Source organism: Leptidea sinapis, chromosome 3 (genome assembly GCF_905404315.1).
Source record: "Leptidea sinapis chromosome 3, ilLepSina1.1, whole genome shotgun sequence".
Lineage (NCBI taxonomy): Eukaryota > Metazoa > Arthropoda > Insecta > Lepidoptera > Pieridae > Leptidea > Leptidea sinapis.
The window spans coordinates 2,844,213-2,871,463 of NC_066267.1; the positions used below are offsets into that span (position 1 = coordinate 2,844,213).

Genomic DNA, 27,251 nt, shown 5'->3' on the forward strand with positions numbered 1-27,251 from the left:
TAAACGAAATAACTTTCTTACCCAGTAAGTCTAATAGAAGCATTCAACTCACTCTACTTTTAACTGGAGAACTCCTACTAGTTGCTAGAAACATTCTTGTATACTTTAAGTTAATTTAAATTGCCAAAATACGTGAGATACCTATCTAGTACATAGTAACGCCTTTAATTAGTTTAAGCTGTAAGTAATTTGTAAAAACGTTATAAACTATTTAATAGTTATTTGTGGAGGCTTTTAAATGGTCCATATTATATAAACATTTTGATATGTATTTGTATTGATGGTTGTTAGCCACCCTATGAAAATAAAATAAAAATGAATGATTATTTATTAATAATAAAATAAAACAAAATCTTATTGTAAGTCACATTATTATAAAATGATGCTTTAGATGATGATTTGTTTTGCCATATAAATAATATCCCGGGCCCGCTCATAGAATGAATTTTCATATGTAATTAAATGTTATTGACTGTATTATATAGGTATTTCTGAGTAAAAAACAACAGGTTCCGGATACGTTATCACTAATATTTCATACACTAAAACCGTCAACGAAACACGCTGCATCTTACCAATGGGAGGCCATTAAGAAATAGGCACCGTTGTGCTACCCATAATCTAGCCGGCATACGGTGCAAAGGAGCCTCCCACTGCTTACTATAAAGTTTTGCAACTTAATTTCCTATAAAAACTTACCTACATAATTCAGTTCGTGGCAAGTCATAACAAACAAATTTTTAGTGCGATACTATTCTAAATGTTATCTAAATTAAATACGAAACTCTTTGCATTGTTGGGACTTTAACTTATAGCATGTGGAACTTGGTGACTCACAAAGCCAGTACGAAAAATACAACTTCAAGATATCCGGGAATTTCTCGCTCGTCTCGCGCGCATTCCTGTATATTTTGGTATTAGAATCGCGCAGGGACAGTTTGGATTTGATCCAGTAACGTGCGGGCGCGGCGTCGTGTCGTTGGTTTTGATTTAAATCAACTCCTAATTTTAGGACAATTATAATACCACTAAATATTTACGTGTTGAATAACAGTGAGGTGATTTTGAGTCCGTTGATAAAAGTAATACAAAGCTGTTAAGTGAAGTGCAGTTAAGTGACAAAAATGTGTCATTGTGGATTTTTGAAGTTTTAGAAATAAAGGAAAGTAAATATGAACTCTTTGCAAAAAGAATAATGATACGAGTAACATAAAATGGCTGGTCGGAATAGATCGCCGTTTGATCGTAATTTGTTTATTTGTATTGCCTTCTCGCTTTTGCTGCCGATGGCAGATGAAGCGAGGGTTTACGATGATGCCCGAAGGTTTCCGAGCGATGAAAAGCGGTTGACCCGGGAGGTGTATTTGCGACAGGGTGTTCTGAGAGGGCTGATAGTGAAACCTGGACGGCAGTACGATCTGCAACCAGTGCAGATGTTTTTGGGTGTACCGTATGCAGCACCACCGGTTGGGAGCCTGAGGTTTATGCCACCAGGTAAACTTTAGCACCTTTAACAGAGGAACTGTTATTACCCGTGGGAGGCTCCTTTTCAAAGGATGCCGACTAGATTATGGGTACCACAACGGCACCTATATCTGCCGTGAAGCAATAATGTGTAAGCATAATTGTGTTTCGTTCTGAAGGGCCGCCGTAGTTAGTAAAATTACTGGGCGAATGGACGAGCGCCATTGTAGCGTCGCTAAGAATTTTTGGTTTTCTCAAGAATCCTGAGCGGCATTGCATAGTTATAGGCAGGGCGAATCAATTAATATTAGCTGAAGGTCTCGCCCCTTACTGTCATAAAAAAATTCATTGGCATTTAGTCTGTAGAACTATCTGAACGTACAGTAGACCCGACTGTACGCTGTTTTTCACTTCTCTTCACGAGATATTTTCCGAAGAGCGGTTTATCTTGATTTCCACCTTCACACAACTAAGATATCATTCTCACTATTCGTATGTGTGGCATTCCTCTACAGTATGGTTTTAAGGTAATTTTCTGACACATACAACCAAAGTGTGGAATGGGTTTTCTTTCACGTTGTTTCTAGAATGATATGACATTGATAACTTCAAAAATAAGTGCGAATACCTTCCTATAAGACCGTCATCCCACCTGTGATTCCTCTGGTTTCACAGGAGGTATCACCTAAGAACATCAGATAACACATTTGCTCGTTTTCCCTCATCATCCATAAAAAAGCTAGTCGTCCACGTCAGTACAGCCACCACATCAATATCTGCCGCAAAACAGAGTTACTAATCCAGCTGTGAATTGCTTTGACGATTGTTTTTTGGAGAGGAGGAAAATACATTTACGTATTGAAGACCCCAAAACAGGGCCCATAATTTATGTCGGACTCGGGTGTAAACACAGGTGGTGTTAACCGACTAAAAACCTCCTCTATGCTGTCAACTCTGAAGGCTTTTCCAGTGACTACGCAACAAAAGTCGCGGGGCGTCTCCTAAGGAGAGACCGGACCTCGGACCGGCTTGTGGGAATTTGAGAAGACAGACATAACGAATCTATAAGGGTTCCGTTTTTTGTCATTTGGCTACGGAACCCTAAAACCAGTCGACTGTGAGTTGGAGTTGTACACGAATGGCTCCGTACCTTCGTACAAGATATAACAGTATGCATTTATTAAATACTTTTGTGATATACCTTTAAATTGATATAATTCACTTGAGAGAATTCAAATAAAAAACTGTGAAAGGTAAATAACTTTTACAATGCAGGTAATTATAATTACTCTGTTTATTTTGACTGATCCGCTCTCGTAGTCGACTGGAGCCGACTTGATTTGTTCGAGTGTTACAGCTAGTATCATTTGCGGGCTTGCTTTATGAGCAAGCAATTAAATATTCCCAAAATAGGTGCTCAGCGCGCCAAAAGAAGTATTGACTTCTAAAATAAATAAAAAAATAAAGCAAAACTCAAAAGAGCCACGAGTGACGTAGATGCAACAGTAGGCTCCGTAATGCTCGCTTAAATGTCATTTCTTGTGGTGACGTCGTGATGCGGATCATTCCTGCCCGTAAAGTAGAGTCGAAGGATTCGATGGTTGGTCCACGCGTCATGCTCGTGAACGGGCGAAACACATCACAGTGGCGTGAATATCCTGTCATCGTAAACTCTGCTTCAGGTTAAAATAAAGTAATTATATATATTAATAAAATACAGTATAAAAATAATAATATTATAAAAGACAAGAATACAGCGACTTTCCCTTAATAGAGACATTAAGAAATGTGTTAATGGAAACATTTTTAGTTTAATCTATCTAGCAGTTTAAGTTAAAATACAATTACTTATTAGCCCAAGTTGAGTTAATTATATTATAATATTCCCTATAGGAGAAAAAAAAATATTTAAATAGTTATACACATTTACTATATGCTCGCATTAATACCTTTATTCATTTATTTACATTGTGTGTGTGGATTGAAGCATCTACTGTCGATACTCAATAATTCTTGTTAATTTTTTATATTAATTTTACATTTTTTTTAACTCACTTATGTCAGTCATTGTAAGTAAAATAATGTGTAATACGATGAAGCTTAAAAATTTTGATTTAAAATAATGGCAATGAGTTTCTTGCCGCTTCGTCGTATTAAAGTTTTTCCGCAGTGGCGGTAAATGGTAAAAAGTACAACTACTATGACAAAGTGTAATTTTCATCTAATTTGACCTAAATAAATAAAGTATTCTTAAAGTTCTTAAAGTTATCCTTGTATACAAGCATGAAAGTGTCGAGAGAAATTTCCAATATGTTTTCAAACACGGACTAGTAAACAATAAGGACTCCGTGTCACCTTATATAACAGTGTAGCACCAAAACAAGCCGATTAACTTGTAAATACATGCCCCACTCACACACTCCCACTAATATAGCTATAGACAAAATTATTCTTTTATTTTCCAGTGAGTGCTCCGCCGTGGTACGGAGTCAAAATGGCGACCCGTTTCGCGCCAGTGTGTCCCCAGTCACTCCCGCAGATCAAGAAAGGAAACCCACCATCGCTCGGCCGTCAGCACTACATTAACAGACTCAAGCCATTCCTGAAGGACGAATCAGAAGACTGCCTATACTTAAACGTCTATCTGCCTTACAGGGGTATGATCTTTCCTACTCAAATTCAAATACAATCTTAAGGGCTTCACACACGCCAGCTAAAATGTACATTAAATTCCGGGATGTACAGCTTTAAATTATCATAGTGTTTCTCACATACAACAGGAGACAATAACCAGTGGGAGGCACCTTTGCACAGGATGCCGGCTCGATTATGGGTACAAAAACGGCGCCTATTTCTGCCGTGAAGCAGTAATGTGTGAGCATTACTGTGTTTCGGTCTGAAGGTCGCCGTAGCTAGTGAAATTACTGGGCAAATGAGACGTAACATCTAATGTCTCGAGGTGACGAGCGCGATTGTAGTGCCGCTCGAAATTTTTGGGTTTTTCAAGAATCCTGTACGGCACTGCATTTTAATGGGCAAGGCGTATCAGTTACCATCAGCTGAACGTCCTTATTTTCATAAAAAAGGAAATATAATAATCGTCTCGATTACCCGAAAAAGCGTTACATAGCCGAGCATGACAGCTCAATCTCAATACTCACTTGTGGTACGCATAATCCCCCACTTATATACTTCAGGCGAGGAAGCCTACAATACAAAAATAAAAATGTTGAATTTGTGTTATTTTCATCATTCCCATTAGCACTTCGATGACCTCTAGTTAACAGAACAGTCACAGTACACAATCGAACTGAATATAAAATCGTAGTAAATAAATAATGGTGTCGGCGCCTGTTACCGGTAACCCCATTCCGCGAATAAACACACGCCAATCAACAGTCGTGTTGAATACTGTATTCTTAAAATACTTCTGTGAAATTAACATCGTTTAAATGAACTTACTAGTACATGTGTAATGGCTACTCTTTGGCTAGATCATTCTGTCCAAATCTCTTTAAGATTAGATTGTCGGGTGGAAATCATTATATTATAATGATGTAATTAATGTTAACGATGGAATTTACGGCTTGATGGAGGAGAGGCAATAAACGGAAAATAAGAAGTAAATACCTAAGATATATATATAGCTAATTTATAAAGAAGTTATTCATAAAAAAATACCTGTTGCATAAAGCAAATTGGAACATAAAGATTTTGTACAGGCCTCTTAATTGTCAAGAAAAAAATTTTTTGTCTAAGATCATGTAACGAGATATAAAGAAGTGAAAATTTCAAGGTAAGTTAAGTAACTACAAAGTTAAATATTGTTTTTATTTAATTAAATCTATTTAAAGTAAAGTAATACATTCAAATTCAATTTCTGTTTGAAATACGATATGATATCACTTATTGGAAGTCAAAACTACCACCCATTCGAAAAAGTATGCCTCAGACCTGGGAAAAACGAGCGCAAAAAACTCTGCTTTTTTTCATAAACAAATGGTTACAATGCAATATCGTATAATTATAGTTATTATTCAACAGCCTGAGGGCGGTCGCTTCATTCCCAATGGTATTATTAAGAAAATTTATATTATAGTAACCACACCACACAAACGATTTTAACAGTTCTTTTGAATTATGTTATATATTTTGTAATGTACATTTTCTGGGATCTTGTTGTAAAGACTTACTAACTCGACTTTGGCTAAGTTGGCATTATAAGTTTATGTTTGTTCCTGGTACTAATATTATGGTTACGATAGTTTCTAGAAAATTCACTTTTGTGCCTATGTACAAACATAACATTATTAAAATATATAATATTAATAATAATATATACATAATTGTAGAATAATAAGACACATATTTACAATACTAAATATGATTACATGAAGTTAAAACTATCACTACTGGGAAGCGTACCAAGAATACTGGCAGCATTTCCACGTCGGATAGCTAGGCTTATCCATTCAATTAAGTGATTATACTAACAACAGACTGAACTCTATATTTTTAACTTAATTATAGTTTAAATCACTAAGTTAAATTTGATGAAACAACAGCGAATATTTGCCATTCCTACAAAAAATAACTTTTACAAATAATATAATATAGATATGTTATACATGTACACAATAAAGTCCAAATAATCTGAGTTCTCGAGTTATTATGAATATAAAATTTGTAACCAAAATTTATGAACGATGCGGGAATCAAACCCGTTCAAAAAGACATAAGAGTTAAACAAGACATACCAAGACTTACGAGCCATGAGTCACTCGAACGTTTGGCTCAGTTGGTAAGAGCTTACATTTTCGATAAATAACATTGGTATTAATATGATAAATTACTGGTTTTGATCTTGTTGTTGTTACAGTACGACTGTAGCACAGTTTCAAATTTAATTTGGCGTCCAAAAACTCAATCAACGGAATTGCTGTATCCAATGGAAAACTTTACAACCTCTAAACTGCATATGAAGTCCTGGTACATGATGCAATCATGACAGATGATTTCAACCGCTATGAAAGACTTTAGTTACTATCACCGTTACCATACTTATGTTCTCCTGGTGTCTGTGTCGGGCTCATGACGTCAGAATATATTTAGGGATACTCGCGCCATACATAAGAGAATGTTTTCTTCAACTATGATCGCCTGGTACCAAAACACTGTATAATACTTCCTATATAATGCTCTCGCCGGCTGAATCCTATATACATTACCTGTTTGTGTCTCTATCACCACGCTATTTCGTTTCATATAGTTCAAATCACTACGAATCTAAACAAGTTTCACTTCAAAGCATCCAGTGTTTGTTATTATGAAGAAATACCCTCTAGCCAGACTGGTGTTGCATTAAAATAGGATTGCTATATACTTTAATCACCATACCAGTGGGAGGCTCCTTTGCACAGGATGCCGGCTAGATTATGGGTAACTATTTCTTATGTGGAGCAGTAATGTGTAAGCATTCCTGTGTTTCGGTCTGAAGGGCGCCGTGGCTAGTATAATTACTGGGCAAATGAGACTTAACATCTTATGTCGGGGTGACCAGCACAATTGTAGTGCCGCTCAGAGTTTTTGGGTTTTGCAAGAATCCTGAAAGGCACTGCATTATAATCAAATCAGTTGCACGTCCTGCTCGTCTCGTCCCGTATTGGTATAAAGAAAAACATGATTTCACTGTGAATGTTTCAAGCAGTAGGTAAACAGTAATCGTATCACGAAAGTTTCCAAGATCCCATCTCAGTGAAACAAGCAATATAAAAAGTACTTCAGAGTCATTATGAGCAGAAACTTCGGGGGCGAATAAAAAATTCATTAGGAATTCACCTTGTTGCTTACTTGCTTCGAATTTACAGAGAAAATACTTTCTACATCTCCCTTACAAACCTTTAGTTGAGTTATAGTTTGTATAACATTTACCCTTACTAAGTTTAAGCAGAATATGTAATAGTACGTCTAGAAGTTTAACGGCCCAATATTCAGTCTATCCCTTACTTGAGATAAAAATCGTAACTATCGTTGACTTTTGTGTCCCATTAAACTTATCGACGGTAAATCACCTTAACCGTACACGCTGTCTGTCAATGGGTAAGCTGACGATAAGAATGACTTATCGGGTATATTGGGACAGCTTCAGGTTATTGACAGCTAATTACTGGCAGTAGAAGGTAGCAATTTATCTCTATCTGTAGATAGAATATTGGGAACGGCCGTTAGAGTGTGTCATTTGATTGGTGTTAACGAATTTACAAGTGATTATGGCCATGATCGGTGCCGGTTAGAGATAAATTACTACCTTCTACTGTCAGTAATTAGCTGTCAATAATCTGAAGCGGTCCCAATATACCCGATAAGTCATTCTTATCGCCTTATATTGGGACGCGTACAAAAAACGGCAAAACTCCGAAAGTGCCGGCAGAAGTGAAAACTTGAACATTAACGCTGTGCATTTTTGAATATTTTCGAATGGTAAGGGAATAATTTCACATGAATTGCTTTAGTTATCAATATAAAAGTACTAGCATTTATGTGATTAAATACAATATTCATTTATTGCGCTATCGTACTCAAAAATGACATTTTATATTTCATAAAAAATTTAACACTTCAGAACTATTACAATTATTTTACATTAAAAAGTTTATCTCTCAGAAAAATCAACTTTACCAACGACTGTCTTACAAATTATCGATCAGGTCACGTGTCCTGACGCTAGTTTAACATTTTATACCCATATCAAGAAAAGTGCACAACACCAGAAGTTTTCACTTCAAAAATTTATTATTTAAATAGCCTGAGGGCGGTCGCTCCATTCCCAATCTATGGAATCATTAAGAAAGTCATTTATGTTATTGTAACCCTTTACATAATCTGTTTCATTGTGAACTGCCAAAATAATGTGCTACTTAATGTTCTAAAGTGATATCCATTGAGAAATACATATCTGCATGTTATTTTTAGATCATTCTAAATACTTACCAAAATAGCCAAGCAGATGTTGTTGTGAACTACGAAATACAGAATCTGTTTAAATTTAAATACATTGAGTGATAATTGCTTAAGTAGCGTTTTGGAAATGCTTGCGAGCGTTGCCCTCGATCGATAATAACTGCATTCAACTAAATAAATAAATTAACTTTAAAATAAACGCCTTAATAGAAAGATTTTCTGTAAATATAAATCTTTTTAAAATCTGATATAAATATTTCAATTGGAATTTTAACATACAAATTACAGAGATTTTAATCAATGGATTTACTAGGTACCTTAAGAGGCATAAAAGGCATTTATTTTCCCAAAATTGATTTCTTTAGAATTCTTTTTGATGTCATTTCTAATATTGCTACCTCTGCGGAAACAAATGGCGCTCTGAGAGAGAAGAAGCGGTGCAAGAAACCTGGGATTCTTTTATTGCGCTCTTTTTAATAAATAATGCAATATTGTACTGTCATTGTTAGATTACAATATAAAAGCGTGTAGACAATGTGTAGAAGAGCGAAGAAATTCTTTAATGGAGTATCTCCATTCCATCAGGACTATATAAAGCCATTATCACATATCAAAAGCAAGCAAAAAATTTGACTGCTAACTGTTAATATATTGGTTCCCCAATTCCAATCTTATCTGTCACTAATGTCAATGTCACACAAGTTGTTTTGAGAAGTATGGCATCCTTTTAAAAATATAAAATAAAATATGATACTCTTTTTTGGAAGTCCGTACTCTTAAATTACCTACTTTGAAATCAGATATACTACTCTATTTCTTCTAGTAAAAGTTGGCGACCGGCAACCCTACTTCAAACCAAAACTCAATAATACTTGCTTATTAATTAACAAATTAAAAAATTATATTTAATTCTCAACTTTCTCTACATAAATAAAACTTTAAATATTTAAGTACATGTTCCTTAAGTTCAGGCGGAGGAAGTCGCGGACAAAAGTTAGCTATAAATATTTTTTAAAACCAAGATTTGCCACAACAGTTTCCTACCTACGTTGATAATGAAATAATTATTCATTTTGATTATTTGGCTTACAAAATAAGAGAAGCTTTTGGAAACAATATTTTTATTATAATCTATATAACAGCGCCATCTATGAATACATCAATCAACTAAAATAATTTCAAATAAACAAACCCTCTAAAGGGTGGGTTGTTCTTGGAGCTTGAACACTTGAGCTAGTTCAAAGTCATACTCATAGATGGCACTGAATTAAACCTAATTTTTTAACATTGTTTCCTACTACTTTTTTAGTGTCAGTACTTTACGGACAATTAATATGAGGCTCACTTGTCGATAGGTGATTAGCCAGGCGGTTAGCTAAATTATTTTTTAATACGATCTAAGCCAATTTTTTTCTCAACATTTAGTACGAGAGGGAGATTTACAAACGTAAGCTACAAGTGCTAGTAATTTTTCACTAAAACATTCCTATCTTCAAAATTCTAATTTATTTAATATATTTATTTAAAATAGGATTTTAAATCACTCATTCGTCAAAATGTCATCAATAACGTTTTCAAGATCATTCAAAAATCACGAGTAGATATAATAGATCACAAAATGTTAAAAGACTATTTATGTGGATATTGCAGATAAAATTAATTAAAGTACCTAGTTTATAATTAACATGCATTTTTTGTGTATAAGTGTGTCAATATTATTATTACTATTATACATTTTCAGAGCAAAAATCAAAGAAGTTTCCTGTGCTGGTGTTTGTGCACGGCGACTCGTTTGAATGGAGTTCTGGGAATCCATACGACGGCAGGATACTGTCTTCCTACGGAAACGTGATGGTGGTCACCATTAACTACCGGCTCGGTATTCTAGGTAACGTATTGAACATCACGGCATTTGTTGATATTTATATACAGAACTAGTAAATTATAATTAAGTTTTTGGATCTATAAAACAAGGAATATGCTTTTTTAAGAAGCACTTTGTCTTTCGATAATCCCTTTGTAACGATCATTTTTCTCAGAAACGTTTAGAGTTATAAAAACTTAAATTATCATTTGATAATACGGTCTTTACATTGTTTTTAAAAGGCACTCAACATCAAAAATCATAGCCACTTTAGGCAGTTCGGAAATAATTTGTGCTATCAGAAAAAAACTGTCGTCCACGTTACGTAAGTAGTACCAGACTTCATAATCTACAGATATAGGATCAAATAATTTGGTGATGGCGAGATTTCTCCATACAATTTAAGAAGAACACGAAAGTCTTTACTTACCTACAGTGAACAGTAGACTCCTAATTCTCATTTGACAGCTGTTACCTACATATGCGGGCTAGGTACTAAATGCTCATTGGACCGGAAATGATTACAACATATCGTAATTGGTCTAATACATGGGGACACTAAAAGTTTTGCACTTCTAACTAATCGGAACTATTTGAATTTCAAATGCTATATTTTTTGAAACGTTGGAACCTTCTTAGTAAGAAAAAAAACCATTGGCGGCAAATCATTTGTCAATGTTTTTTATCACACATCAAAGTTCTACATATGCAACGCGAATGGAATTAAGTCGAAAAGATTTTAGAGCGATGAATTTTTATGATTTTAAAAGTTCTCTCTCTCCGCTAGACTGTGTCACTCGTCTTCAAAATGATTTTAGGAGAGAAGCACCTTGCTTGGAGAGAGGTCGGGTTTCTATACATGACGAATTTCGAGAAGGGCGGCCTTCAACTGCCGTCAACTAAAATAATGTGGCTACTGTTAATCGGCTAATTGAAGAAAACCCGCGGATTACCTATGAGACAATTCGAGGACTATTGGGGATTGGTATGAGTCAAATTCAGAAATTAATTTTATACGAATTATTGAAAGTTCGGAATCTTTCTTTGTAGTTGGATCCCTCATGAACTAACAGCGGAGCAGAAGCGGGCTCGCGTGGAATGGTATTCACAGATGCTAATGAAGTACGGCCACGGACATTCTAATGCTGTTTATGATATTGTCACAGGAGACGAAAGGATTTATTGTTTTTAGCCCAAAAAAAAACAGCAATCTGGTTAATGGGTGCTTGAAAATGAGAACAGACCAAGAAAAGTGAGGCAGGCGTGAAACGTTGGTAAAAAAATGATCGCATTTTGTTCTCAGCTACGGGTCCCATGAGCACAATTCCACTTGAAGATCAAAATAGTGTTAATGCTGAGTGGTATTCTAGCATTTTTTTACCCAGGGTGTTAAAAAAAAGTTCGCGGACGACGACCAAAAAGCCGCGTTCTCCTATATCATGACAACCCTTCTTCACACACGGCCAACAAAACTAAGTCATTTTTAGCTTCCGAAAAAGTACAACTCGTCACCCATTCTGCGCAATGCTCCGACCTAGCAACCTGTGATTTCTGTATTTTCCCCCAAGTCAAAGATTTGATGTGAGGTTTCAATTTTACCAATTCCGAAGAAGCAGTGATAGTGTTCAATTAGCACGTAGAACACATGCTTTCAGATCTGTGGTCCTCCTGTTTTAAAAAATGGTTCGATCGCATGGAAAAATGTTTAAAATGTAAAGGAGAGTATTTTGAAACGCAATAAACATAATATTTAGGTTATAACATGTTTTTTTTAAGTTACGCAATACTTTTAGTGTGACCTACGTAATTTACAAAATGTGAATAATTACTACTGGCTACTATGGATACTTCGAATTGTAAATAAATAATAATAAAGGTAGTGTAATGTAAGAAATTATTGCGTGTAATTTAATTTTAATTCATCGTTTATTTCACGAAAAGGTTATTTTTCAATTAAAATTCTTAAAAAATGAAAACTATTATATTATCGGTCTTCAACTCATATAAACCCACAATTACATCGTATAAACTTCTAATTATTGGTCCTTCAAGGATCATTAGGAAGAAGAATGTTTTAACAAGTAGCCCTTTCAAGAGATAAAGATATCAAGCAGTCTAGAACTATGTTATTGAATGACTCATGTAATGGAATAGAAATAGGGCTTTATATTATAGACAATAATTATAGAATTTGCCTTGTTTTTAATCTCATTTTCCTATTTAGTTCCGATTTGCTTATATAATAATAATAAAACCGAGACCATAAAGCGAATATCGAAACTTTGATGTTGTGAAAAGCTTTTGAATGTGCTCTCCTGTGACCACAAAAGTTTAGATATGTTGCTCACATTTTCTTCATGAAAACTCCAAATGCGCCTTCACTAAGAACTACTGACTGAAGTGAACATTATAAACTTTGGAATGGTAAATATTTTTATACAACTCCAAAAATTTACAAGACAATGTTGTATAAAATATTTCTCTAAATGGGTTTTAGCTATTTACAAAAATACACATAATATAAATCAAAAATTATGTACCTGCAGACACATACATAGGTATATTATAATGTCGCTGAATTATCCACTCTCAAGAGCGTTCATTGCGAAAAGCTTAAACAAGTTTGTAATTTGATGAATATGAAGGAGATCTTCTATAAGACTAATAAAATTTATAGGTTTTATGAAACCCAGCCTTACCGAGCATGTGTACGGGAATAATGGCTTGCTGGATCAGTTAGCTGCCCTGCAGTGGATAAAAGACAATATTGAAGATCTAAATGGAGACCCCACCTCTGTGACACTGATGGGTCATGGTACAGGGGCTGCATGTATAAATTTTCTGATGCTGTCACCTATATCTAATGGTAAGGTTGAATCTATTTGTAAAAAAATACCCGTCAAGGGATTAGCATTATCTACTTTTTAAATACCTACTTTTGTAAATTAATTTCTGTTATGGAATTTTCTCCATCTCGATTTTTTTATGATATCAAGGCACGAGACGAGCAGGACGTTTAACTGATGTTTTCAATAATAATAACATTGGTTGCTATTTGATAGGTTTATTCCACCGTGCAATACTTATGTCTGGGTCTGCGCTATCTGACACCGCAATGACTAAGGACCCGGAGCAATATACTCTTCAGGTTGCCCAGAGCCTCGGATGTAATCCAAGTTCCAAGAATATGATGAGCTGCTTACAGAATAAAACGTGAGTTAAATTTGTAACCAGCGCTTCTAAATTAAAATTAGTTATGACGTTTCTCAAAGACGAAGTCAAATAAACTTTATTCAACTAGGCTTAAACTAAGCGCTTTTGAATAGTCACTATTACTTATATACTTCTTTTAAATAACTGAATCTACTAGATGTTCGGTAAAATTGAGCTCGTGAGAAGAACATCCAATAAACTCAACGGCCACTCTTCAATCAAATGAAGTATTTTACAATGGCTGTAATATACATTACAAATGACGCCGCTCTCGTAAAAAAAAGCTTGAATGAAAGTCTGCAATCAATAAGTTTATAAGCTATCCATTTTAATAAATTTTTGTAGCGATTATCATATATAATACTTGGTAAGATTTGATTTATGTATTATAAAAGAAGTGAGACACTTTTAAAGACACTGTAAAATAAAAACAAGCAAAATAATACTTTTAATCTACCGTATCTATCACGGGGAGGTGTTTGACCTGATTTCTGCCGACGAATTCCATCTTCGCACGATACCCCACGAATTAGGATATCATCCCCACCATCTGCATGTGTGGTTTTCTCCTTCACAGTGCGGTTTCACGGAACTTTCTTCCTCGTACAGTCAAGATGCGGAATACGCTTCCTTATTGTTTCCAGGACGATACGGCATGGGTACCTTCAAAAAAGCGCGTACACCTTCCGGCAACGCTCCTGTGATTCCTCTGGTGCTGCAAGAGAATGTAGGCGGAGGTGATCTCTTAACATCAGGTGACCCGTAGGCGCGTTTGTGCTCTTCTTCCATAAAAAAACATGCTTCCTAACGGGATCCTCATCTTTTACTGCCTTACTGCAACATACTGCAATATATTGCTTGGCTGATTATATGATGCTTGCGGCGGCGTCGTGTGCTGGATCGTCTCCTTCCATCGGGTGCTGCTTGTGGTGTTATTTCGCGTTATTGTCGTAAATTAATCATTGTATTTGTCGGGTGGAATTACTAATTGTGACAGTAATCACAACCATCATGTTCACGAAGCATTGTGAAACAAACAATAATTCAAGCTCTAAAGGTTTATCGCACATTGCAGCCAATATACGATAATTTTTATTTATAATAATAATAATAACAATATTGACACACTCTTACACAAATTATCTTGTCCCAAACTAGGCATAGCCTGTACTATGGGTACAAGACAACGATATATTTAATACAATATACTTACTTAAACATACATAAATACATATAAACATCCATGACTCGGAAACAAACATCCATATTCATCATATAAATGATTGCACCTACCGGGATTCGAACCCGGGACCTCTAGCTTAGTAGTCAGGGTCACTAACCATTCGGCTATATCGGTCGTCATACATTTAATTCTTTATTACTTTTTATGAAATAATTCATATATTGGATGTAGCACCTTACAAACTAATTTGTTATGTATATTACAGAAATTGTAAAATACTCTATTTGATTGAAAAGGGTAGCCGTCGAGTTTCCTGTATGCTTTTCTCACGAGCTCAACTTTTTCCGAACATTATATAGCAACATATTTACAGTGACTATTCGCTGGAAGCGCTGAGTTTAAGTTTGACTTTGAATTTTAATAATAATTTAGAGTGAGAAATTGATGTCATGCATGTAAAATTGTCCTTTATTAATACTTTATTATTTGGATATAGGGAACGTTATAATTGTGTCTTCAACTACACAATCATATCAATATTTCAGATTATCAGAAATAAAGAAAGTTCAGATACTGTCCCGGAAGTTCGAGACTCCGCTTGGGCCGATCGTAGCTGGTTCATTTATACCCAGTGAGCCGGGGAAGACAATGGAATCATTTCCCAATCTGTTGAGCAGGTACGTATGAAATTTTTTTATGATATTAAGGTACGAGATGAGCAGGACTTTCAGCTGATGGTAATTGATACGCCCTGCCCGTTACAATGCTGTGCCGCTCAGGATAATTGAAAAACCCAATTATTCTGAGCGGCACTACAATTGTGCTCATCACCTTGACGCATAAAATGTTACGAGTAAGTCTCATTTGCCCAGTAATTTCACTAGCTACGGCGCCCTTCAGACCGAAATACAGTAATGCTTACAGATTACTATAAGTAGGCACCGTTGTGGTACCCATAATCTAGCCGGCATCCTGTGCAAAGGAGCCTCTCACTGGTTTGTTCACATTAGACCCTGTCCACATACACAGAACGATTGCAATCGGAAGCCAGAGAAGGGACTCTGTTATTTATCACTTGCCTCGCTACACATATTAATTCTATTTTATTCCATACGTTTCTTTATTACCCCGGGAACTATAAAATTACGAGATATACCGTAATTTAGACTTTCCCCGTATCCATGACATATTTTTATGGAAAAGGAGGACAAACTAGCGTACGGTTACCAGATGATAAGTGATCACCGCCGCCCACATTTTTTGCAACACCAGAGAAATCACAGGAGCGTCGCCGGCCTTTTTTAAGGTCTTATCATTCTGGAAACACCTTACAGGGAAAATCATTGCACAGCTTGGTTGTAAGTGGAAGAAAATTCCTTGAAAACCGCACCGTGGATGAACGCGACGCCTCCAGATATCAATCATATGCAAGATGAAAAACTGTTGTTAGTTAAGATTTAAAACTGTAATAAACATACAACCAGTACATTCACCAGTGGGAGGCTCCTTTGTACAGGATGCCGGCTAGGTTATGGGTACCACAATAGCGCCTATTTCTGCCGTGAAGCATTAATGTGTAAACATTACTGTTTTTACAGACCGACATTTGCATCTTTAATATTCGTTAGGACTTAGTGACAATTTATTTTTTTAGATACCAACTCCTTAGCGGAGTCACTGAACTGGAGAGCTACCATGAGTTTGGAGTCATAGAACTTGATCATGGGATATTGGAGACACAGAGGGATGAGTTCATTAGGAAGTATGCAAAAATAGTATACGATGGTGCTGAGGATTTGGCGTTAAAGGAAATCCTTAAGCAGTAAGTAAAATTGTAGAACTTTGATAATGTGTCCAAGTTTCAAAAAAGGGTATGTTCATTTTTTATATAAGAGGTGGCAATCGGGCAATAGACTCTCCTGGTGGGGAGTGATGAGGCAACCGCTCATGGAGATCTGCATTACCAGGTATCAAGAGATGTTTGTCAGCCTTAAATCTAGGATTATGCTTAAGTTTGGAAGTCCCTGGCATATCGGTTCCGGAAAACCGCAGCCGGTAATTGATAACGCATTATGACGCAATGTTAAGTTACCAATAAAGGTGCGATGTCAAATGAAATGCTGAATTGAAAAAAGAATCCAATTACGAAAACGGTTTTGTTTAATCATTTGTTTCAACGTGACTATGCTGCTGCCATCCGCCAGCAACCCAGAAAGCAGAAAGTGCTGAGGACAGAAAATGGAAGCGGGCACGCCCGCAACGAACCCGCTTGTAGAACTGTGTCGAAGCGTCTGACCGACAAGGATGGCTTCATTAAGGTGGAGCGGAAGAAGAAGAGGCCTCCTAGTCATAACCAATGTGGCACAGCATCAATAGGACAGAACCCACTCCTGCGTCCCGTAATCCCAGCGACGTATATCTACGTCTCTCGCTTTCACCACACCACCAATACCTCCCACATTGTTCAGTACTTGGTGGAGAAGACAAGGTTCCGGTTGGGGGTCGAAAAATTGGTGATGCGTCACGCAGTAGACTTCAACTCTTTTGTTGTTCGCGTCCCGACAGAACATATATCGACCTTCCTGGACGTGAAGCTGTGGCCGAAGGGGGTCGTGTTCCGCAAGTATCGCGGACGTCACCGACCGCCGGAAGCTACCGAACCCGCGTCTCACATCGCCGCGAAAATGTGACGTAGATTTAAGTTATATATAATATGTATGTTAGACTATAAGGTATTTATTTTATGGACCTTGTAGCCTGAAATAAAAGAATTTATTATTATTATTATTTGCCATTTTTGGAGATGGTTTATTAAGATTTGTGAAAATATGTTTTTTGGGATGCAGATATTCACCATCAAAGTTAGACCCGCAACGTTGGCCCGTGGAAACCAACAGAGATGTTATATTGAATATGTTCAGCGACGCCAGAACCCTGGCTCCTATGATACGACTCGCTAACTACCAGTCGAAAGCGAACAGGCAGTCATATTTCTATGTGTTTGGACATAACTCTGTTAGCACAGAATATGCGCCGGTGAGTATTATATTCAATCTTGTATTTAATTGATATTTTTTTAAGTGGGTACATCAAGTTTTTTATTACTTCAGTAATATCGTTTGTTTTCAGTTGAGTAATTAATCCCAGAAGTGAAAACCGACTTTAAAACATAACAAATTGTTTAGATTTGCAAGAGCGACATCTCAAGTCAATTTCCTAATATGCAAATATTGGAGTTGAGTAGGTTATCAACAGTAAAGTAAATTCTGTAGATGGAAGCCACAACCTGAGAGTTGAACAAACCATACAAGGTTTCATGAACGATACGTCACTCGAATGGTTGGCTCAGTTGGAAAGAGCGCTTGCACGGAACGCGAGAGGTCACGGGTTCGAGTCTCGCATCGCTCATAAAATTTTGTTTTCAGTTTTATTTGTGTAGTATCAGTTGAGTTTCCGTGGTAGGTCTTGTCATGCTCACTTCAATGTTTTGTGTGCTTATGGCTATGGCGAGGAAAGCGATGGCTGCTCTAAGCTTCATGCTCTTGAACGAGTGCCGCTGGGGGTCACTGGTCCATTCTATCATTACGAACTTTGTTTTTATTGGCAACAAATAGTGAAGATTCACATAATTTATACTACTTATTATGAAATATACTACTATTTTAATACTAGTAACTAAAAACAAATATTTTATACTATAACAATGTTTTTTAATAGCTTAATTTGTTTAGGTAAGCACCGTTATTGTAGATGGGTGGTAGTTTTTCACGTTCAATAAGTGATTTTAAATCCTATTTTGAATAAAAATATATGAATTTGAAAATTTGAATTTGAATTTGTACGCCATTCATAAAACTGTTCAAATATTTCTTTTATTATATGAGTAAACGCTTTTTATTTCGCTTTGATAGTTATTGAGTAAATCCGTTTCAGTACAAGTAAGAATTAAGCTACCATTTTGTACATAGCAGTTATGTAGTTCTTAGAAATTTTAAAGAACCCAAATGATTTTAGTTGTCTTTATTGTTAATTCCACCAATATTTGTCTTTAAACAATTCGACACGTGTTTCGCCTCTACTCGAGGCATCCTCAGGACGTGTTGTCTCGCTAAAATCTGGCAAGAGACATAGTCATCAGTCTCGTCAAAACTAAAATCATTTGGATAATTATGGATTTCCGCAAAGTAAATAAACTTCAATAAATTTTAAAGAAGCCTATTACGGTTACGTTTTTCTCATCCAAAATACCACAGTGTCTGAAGACGAAGGTTTTCAACCAGTGTGTGTTGCCAGTGATAACTTGTACGCAGACGTGGTAGCTTACTATGGGCCTGATGAGAAAGCTCATGGTCGCAGAAATGAGGAGATCCGTATGAGAACCAAAGTCACCGACACAGTCCAAATGATTGCGAAACTAAGGTGGCAATGGGTAGGGCACATAATTCGACGGGCATAAAAGTCCTCGAGTCGTCCACGTACCGGAAGACACAGTGGTAGTAGGCCCATCACAAGATGGACCGACGATCTGGTCACGATCGCCGGATTACCTTGGATGAGGGCAGCGCAGGACCTATCATCGTGGAGATCTTTGGGGGAGGCTTTAGTCCAGGACGGTTACCTAAAGAATCATTCTAGAAAGAAAAGATCATCTAAACATATAAATCGTGCTAAGTACGAACTACGTTTTAACACAAGTTAAACTTTCCAGGTAAAATATTATATTCCAATTGCTACAAGAATTTTTTCAAATGAAAAAAGTTATCCACAGGTGTAGCGCACAATGGCTGCTTTGAAATAGAAAAGTTTTTTACGTTTGAATTTAGATATTTGTGGAAAAGTTTCCGGTTTTGGCTGTAGTATTAAATACATTACTTCGAGCTTACCGTTCGTTTCAAACGTGTTTCGCAGCATTCTAGATATTTGTATTTTAACAGAAAATCTGGGTTCGAGTCCCGGTCTGTCATTAAAAACTATTCTTTGATAAGTGTTTTATGACACTTATAATATGTGTTATAACAATAAGATCAACATATTACATAGTTAAATAAAATGTCAAGTTAACATTCATCAAACTATGTCCATAATAGTATATAGTAGGTATCATGTACTTTCCTCTCAGAAACAAATTCCAATTGATGTTCAATTTTAAGTAATTAATTGTAGGCTGCTGCTTTAGATAAACGAAATCTTATCATGAAATCCTTTTCGTCGTAGTTGTATAAATGCACAATTTTTTCTTTATACCATCATGGACGTTTCAAAATAATGTGGTAATCTTATGCTTTCACTGTTCCATATCATTCTTATCAAACGCTGCATTTCCTACTAATATCTTCCCTTCCTTGGCGCGCGTCCGTGTAGAATGGGATTGGGACAGGCTTGCCCTGCATGTTTCAGTATGACAACTTTCTGTTAATGATTATTCTCATATTAAACATTTTATTGAGATAAAACTACTAATCTATTAATATTTCTTCTGAATTGCAATCAATAGTTGCTGAGTTTGTTCTCACGACTCAGCTGATATATATAATTAGTAATCGTAATTGTAATGGGGATTACTTCATGGAGTGCAGTTTAGTCTTGAGAGATAGGATAGTTTTTATTTCGATTTGGAACCCATAACTTTTTTTATTTCCAATACTAGCTGACCCGGCAAACGTTGTTTTGCCATATAAAGGTAATAAAATATTGCCTATATTATAGCCTGTACATCATTTTGTTCTATTGTCAATAGTTTTTGCAGCGCGCGCAAAAATAGGTTTTCGATTTTACACCTTGTGTTACAAAATAGCAATTTTATTACGGATCCCTAATTTTGAAAAAAAAAAACATAGCCTATAGCCTTCCTCGATAAATGGACTACCCAACACTGAAAGAATCATTAAAATCGGACCAGTAGTACCAGAGATTAGCGCGTTCAAACAAACAAACAAACACTGCAGCTTTATAATATTTTTCCAATATTAGTTGTGTGGACATATTTTCTATGAGAGAATTTATTGACGCACGGTTTGATAGTTCTGCTGTGAAACAACTTCATTATAATAACAGGGATACAGACAGACAGTATTTTATTTATTACGTACAGAACAATGTCTGTCGGGTCAGCTATTAACAATAATATTCTTTTTAAGTAGTGTTTATGTTATCAAAATAACTAAAAATACGTAGAACTCCAAATTTTAATATTAAAAACAAATGATAAAACGTACAAGCTTGATTGAAACCGCTGTTTGATCTCTTTGATTTTAATTAAATTTGATGGTCCACAAGTAAATATTACTCACTCACAGCCTTCGTATTATTTTCCCTTTGATGGAATATCCAGATCAGTCCGGAAATATACCCTTCACGGCTTTCAAATTATTTGTGAGTTTTTCCATTTTATCTCCAAGTACATTGCGAATTTTGCGGTCATCTGGAAGGCAAAGACAAATTAATTTCGTTGAATCTGGGGATCATCTATAAACCTAGACAATACTTCAAGCCGGCTCACATTCTAGTGGTCTACAAAGTGCAGGTCTGGCCACATAGAATTGCTGTCATCTCTAGTCTGACGCACCCCAGTATCAGCTCGATCCATTTGACCGCGTGAAACGCAGATCTGCTTGAATTGTTGGGACCCAGTGCTTTGTGAACGGCTGGATCACTTGGAGGTTTCTGTAGAGCTATTTGACCTGATTCCTGCTACCATTCCCAACATCTTTTACCTGAGGGAGGCTCCATTGCACAGGATGCAGACTAGATTATTGGTACCACAATGGTGCCTATTTCTGCCATGAAGCAGTAATTTTTAAATATTACTGTGTTCCGGTCTGAAAGGCGTCGTAGCTAGTGGAATTACTGGGCAAATGAGACTTAACGTCTTATGTCTTATGGTGTCGAGCGCAATTGTAGTGCCGCTCAGAGATTTTGGTTTTTTCAAGAATCCTTAGCGGCACTGCATTGTAATGGGCAGGGCTTTGCAATTACCATCAGCTGAAAGTTTTGCTCGTCTCGTCCCTTATGTTCATAAACAAAATTTTTGGATGTGTGGCGTTCCTCACCTTCAAGGAACTTTCTGCAACAACCGAAAGTTACATTAAATTACACAAAAATACATTACATACACTAAAAAAAGAAAAATATACATTTCTATTATTGTTTTAGCTAAACCAACGTTATCTAAAATAATACTTCGGGTTAGCTTAAATTATAATTAAAATGTAACTTTTACGCAAAATCTAATGTAAAAAACAGTTACACGCGTTTTAATCCTTTAAAAATTGTTTTATTTAAATGTGTTACACGCGGCAAAGAATGTGTAATAGTAAAAGTCTCGCGGTAATAAATAAAATATAATTTTAAAATTATTTTATATTTTTTTTATGACAGTAAGGGACGAGACGAGACGTTCAGCTGATGGCAATTGATGATGACGATCTGCGTATTACAATGCAGGGTCGATCAAGATTCTTGAAAAAAAAAAAAAAAATCTGCGCACTACAATTTTGGTTGTCTCCTTGAGACATAAGATGTTGTCTCGTTTGCCCTGTAATTTCACTAGCTAGTGAAATTACAGGCCGTAGCTACGGCGCCCTTCAGTCCGAAACACAGTAATGCTTGCACATTACTGCTTCACAGCAGAAATAGGCACCCTTTTTGTACCCACAATCTAGCTGGCAACCTGTGCTAAGGAGCCTCCCACTGGTAGATAAAAATTATACATAAACAGTTTTTAGCAAGGGACCATTTAGATGTAATGTAATTCTTGGTCTGCCACAATAATAAAGCAACATGTGAATATATTCTTGTTTTTCAGCTGAACAAGAGTGTACATGGTGAGGAGATGCCGTATGTTCTTGGAATTCCGCTAGGGGGCGCTCACACACACTTTCACGCAGAGTACACCGAGAGAGAAAAACTTTTAAGCGAAGTTGTGATGAGGCTTTGGACAAATTTTGTGAAAAATGGGTAAAACTCGCTGTTATTATGAAAATTATTGCTTGAATAGGATTTATTATAATATTATCGTTCAAAGAATGTAGGAGAACCTCGATGATTTTTACATATATATGTCAGCAATGTGTTAACAAGCCAACGTCATGAACTGTCATAAGATATCCTAATTAATAATTACATTTATTAAACTACTGTTACTCATTTTTGTATTAATAATACTATTTAATATAATTATCACTGACTAACTATATATAAGAGTATATAATATTCAGATCTTTAGTCCACTTGATTTGTGTAAGTTATTTGGCACTACAGCAGTGCCAACTAACAGTTGGTAGTATCATCACGGTAGACGGCCGTGCCCTATATAAGCCAGAGCGCTAAGTATAGGCATTACTTATAGTGAATTCCTAGGGGTAACGCTGCCCAGATTGTGATTATTAGTGGAAACTGTAAAATACACATATTTCAATTTTGTTACGTGCGTTTACCAACCCCTTCTACATATATAAGGAGGTAACCGTCTTCGCATCTTCGTCTATAGTTTCTATGATGCATTTGAGGTTGATATTTTGGACAAGAAAAAAGAAAAAACAAATTTGTGTGCGTACAAAGTACACATTGAAGTGAAAGCTGCATTGTGCATGAACGTCTTAACTGCATATGATGTCCTGGTAGGATGACACATAATTTCAACCGCCATGAAAGACATTAATATCACTACTATCGTATGGTATTTATGTTCTCCTCGTGTCTATGTAGTAATACTTCATGCACATGATGATCATCTCTTCTTCAACTATGTGCGCCTGGTACCAAAACACTGTTCAATGCTTCCTATCTCATTTTCTTCCACGTTAAATATTATGAATTTATGTGTCTGCCTCTTTTTACTTTTGCACTTTTTCGTTTCATATAACTCTCCTAGGTGGCGCTGCTAACTGTTAACTGTGTCTTTGTCTTGTGTCAACCTAACTCATATTTTGCAAATATTTTATAACTTTTGTATTATAAGCAGTACATAAATAATTTTTTACGCTAATTTTACCTAAAACACGTCAATTTAGGTAAGAAGCAGCGTCTTGCCCTCATTTATTACCTGAATTTTATAAGCTTAAATGAATATATATCTATTCAGTAATAAAGTAGTCGTTCGGGAATAAAGTAGGCTCAACTCTTAACCTATCAAAGTGAATAAGTTAAAACTGAAACAAAAACATATTTCTGAATGATTATATAATATTTTTTTGTAATAAAATGATGTGGATAATATCGTATTTGTGTAAACAGCTTTTACATTACCGCTTTATAATTGCCAATTTCTGAATTAACTAACTAACTCACAATTAACATGGATATTAAGTTTATTAATAAGTTATCCTGATGAGATAGACATATGCCATCACGGACTTTCTGTAGTTACATTATTTTCTTATATCTCAAAGGATTTGGACAGCGTTTTCGTTGTAAGCTCCCAGACGGCTTAATTTTCTCGACACGTCCTACAAATACTGTTAATGTATACAAAAAACGTAACAAATCATATACTTACACCTTTCTCGACAACCACGCTATCTATTGGTGAAAACAGCAAGAAAATCGGTGCAAATCTTTTTGAGTTTATCGCGAACAGACGGACGGTCGCGGAGTATTTTGTTGTATAAAATGTAGTGATTGTCAATGACAGTTTTCTCATTGGTTAAATATTACTGTTAGTAAGAATCGTTTTTACATAGTATCAATAATTATAATATGATTGTATCTGGTACTTTTTCTAATAAATAAAGCTGCTAACAAAGAGATATCTTCACAGATCCCCAAACACACAGAGCGTGAACGAATATCAGACATTAGATAAGAAGGTGTGGAACCAATACAATGTGGAATGGCCCGAATATAATTCGGTTCATCAACCCTACCTAAGAATTGGTAAGAGTTTAATATTATTAATAAAGATATTATACGCATACAATAACTATTAATATAATTTGAAAAGATGTGATTAAACTTGAAAATCTTCTACATAAATGTTCTGTCTATATCTATGATATATTGATTTAATTCAAAATCAAATATATTTATTCAAAATAGGATGTGAAATCACTTATTGAAAGTCAAAAAACTACCACCCAGTCCAAAATGAATGTCTCAGGCTTGAGAAGAATGGGCGCAACAAACTCAGCGGGCTTTTTTTCATCAAAAATATGTTTTACAATTAAAGTAACATTGTACAATTAAACTTATTATTTAATAGCCTGAGGGCGGCCGCTCCATTCCCAATCTGTGGTATCATTAAGAAAGTCATTTATGTTATAGTAACCTTTACCACACAAACGTTTTTTAACAATTCTTTTGAATAACGTAATACTTTTGTTTTGAACATTTTCTGGGATCCTGTTGTATAAGCATATACATCGCCCCACAAAAGACTTGTTAACTCGACTTAGTCGAGTAGTAGGCATTATAAGCTTATGTCTGTTCCTGGTGTTAACATTATGGTTATGACAGTTTCTGGCAAATTCACTTATGTGCCTATGAACATACATTACATTATCAAGTATATATTGAGAAGCAACAGTCAAGATGTTAATTTCTTTGAATTTTGCTCTCAATGATTCCTTGGGGCTTAGGTTATAAATAGCGCGAATAGCCCTCTTCTGCAGCACAAATATTGTTTTAATATCGGCAGCGCTGCCCCACAGCAATATACCATAGGACGTAATACTATGGAAGTAACTAAAGTATACAAGTCACGCCGTATCTATGTCAGTTAATTGTCTAATCTTTTTAACGCGTATGCTGCAGAACTAAGTCTGTTCGCCAATTCTTCAATATGGGGGCCCCATTGTTATTTGGAATCCAAAGTAATTCCAAGAAATTTAGGTAACATTTTTGACATTTGGTACGGTAAATTTTATATATTTCGTTTTCTTGCTATTTAACAACAGGTTATTAGCGCTAAACCAGTACACTATTTTAGATAGAATATCGTTCACTTCGTCATACATGGCTTGGTTTCTTTTCACTTTGAAAATCAGTGAAGTGTCGTCCACAAACAATACTTCCTTATGTTTTTTCTCTATAAGATTAGAAAGATCATTTATATAGATAAGGAAGAGGAACGGAACGAGAATAGACCCTTGCATCCGTTGTTGAACGTCCCCTAGTAAAGCCAAATTGTTTCAAATGAAGTAACTTATTGAACGTCATAAACTATCACCCATTCAAAATAGAGTGCCTCAGACCAAAGAAGAACCGTCAAAAGAAACTCAGGCGGCTTTTTTTTTATAAAATATATGGATTACAATATACAGTGTCACCAACTTATCTGTGAACTGATGTGTATCGCCATTGTCGTTTCAGTGTTGTAATTCCAATGTGCACAAAATTCGGGACATATTTAACGCTTAAAATTCAGAAGTATCGCTATTTTATTTATGTTTTATTAAACACAAGGAACACTCGAAAGTAGTAGACACTGACAGTCGAATGACATTTCAACATGGCGGCCGTAGTTCCTATTTTTGCCACTACACAGATAAGTTGGTATTACTATAATATCGTACAATAAAATATATTTATAATTAAAAAGCCTGACGGTGTCCTCTCCATTCTTGCTGTATGGTATCAATAAGAAAATAATTTATGTTGTAATAATCTTTCCCACACAAACATTTTTAACAATTGTTTTAAATTTCGTAACACATTTGTTTTGTACCTTTTCTGGGATCATATTATTGCATATACATCGCCCAAAAATAACTCAACCGACTAGAAGGCAAAACAAGGTTATGTTTGTTCCTCGTGTTAACATTTTGATTGTCACAGTTTCTAGCAAATTCCTTAATGTGCAAAAATATAGAACATTATCAAGAACATATTGAGATGTATCAGTCAAAATGTTTATTTCTTTAAATTTTTCTCTTAATTATTCTTTTCAAACTATGTTTCAGATATACCACCGTCAATCAAAAGCTTGTATAGATCGAATCACACGAGTTTTTGGATCAACTCGTTGCCGAAAAAGTTGCAACATTTTGTTGTGGATCCGCTTTATGAATTCCCAGTTCCGTCCACGACAAGACCTAAAACGACGCACAGGGCTATTGGTACGTTATTTTTTTATTATTTTACGAGACGAGCAGGACGTTCAGCTGATGGTAATTAATACTTTGTGTCAATTACAATGCAGTGCCGCTCAGGATTCTTGAGAAACCCAAAAATTCTGAGCGGCACCACAATTTTTATTTGGGTACTTTGAGGTTCTCATTTACTATAGACAACCATGTGAATCAGGGTCTTCCTCGTCCTCCGGGTCTGGTTTCTATATCTAGCACTTTTCTGCTCATGTGGTTGTATGGTCGCCTCATAACGTGTCCGTACCAACGCAGACGGTTCTCCTGCAGTTTATCTGGGATAGTTCTGACTTTGAAGGTGCCTCTTATGTGTGTGTTTCTGACCTGATCCAGCCTAGTTACACCATCTGCCCTGCCAATATCTATCAATCTAAAGGGGTTAAATGTATTCGCAGCATCTGCCAATTACAATAATATTGATATTCGTGTATATATCATATCCACAGTTAAATTTACTATGGCTTTTGCTTTTTGTTAAATAAAAAAA

At 35.7% G+C, this 27,251-nt stretch overlaps 1 protein-coding gene across 2 annotated transcripts in view; it reads left to right on the plus strand.

Moving 5' to 3' along the window:
• The first annotated feature begins 944 nt into the window (after positions 1-944).
• The window catches only part of LOC126979375 (neuroligin-4, Y-linked-like), a 28,976-nt gene continuing 2,669 nt past the window's right edge, over positions 945-27,251 (plus strand). The window contains exons 1-11 of one of the 2 annotated variants that reach the window (XM_050828624.1): positions 945-1,494; positions 3,930-4,121; positions 10,166-10,312; positions 12,966-13,154; positions 13,351-13,501; positions 15,230-15,361; positions 16,339-16,506; positions 17,531-17,720; positions 22,489-22,640; positions 24,442-24,557; positions 26,582-26,737. In XM_050828624.1, coding sequence (XP_050684581.1) covers positions 1,215-1,494; positions 3,930-4,121; positions 10,166-10,312; positions 12,966-13,154; positions 13,351-13,501; positions 15,230-15,361; positions 16,339-16,506; positions 17,531-17,720; positions 22,489-22,640; positions 24,442-24,557; positions 26,582-26,737 — 1,873 coding nt within the window. In that variant the 5' untranslated portion in view covers positions 945-1,214. Of the gene's footprint in view, positions 1,495-3,929; positions 4,122-10,165; positions 10,313-12,965; positions 13,155-13,350; positions 13,502-15,229; positions 15,362-16,338; positions 16,507-17,530; positions 17,721-22,488; positions 23,107-24,441; positions 24,558-26,581; positions 26,738-27,251 lie in introns of those variants that run through there. The other variant, XM_050828625.1, reaches the window with a different exon arrangement.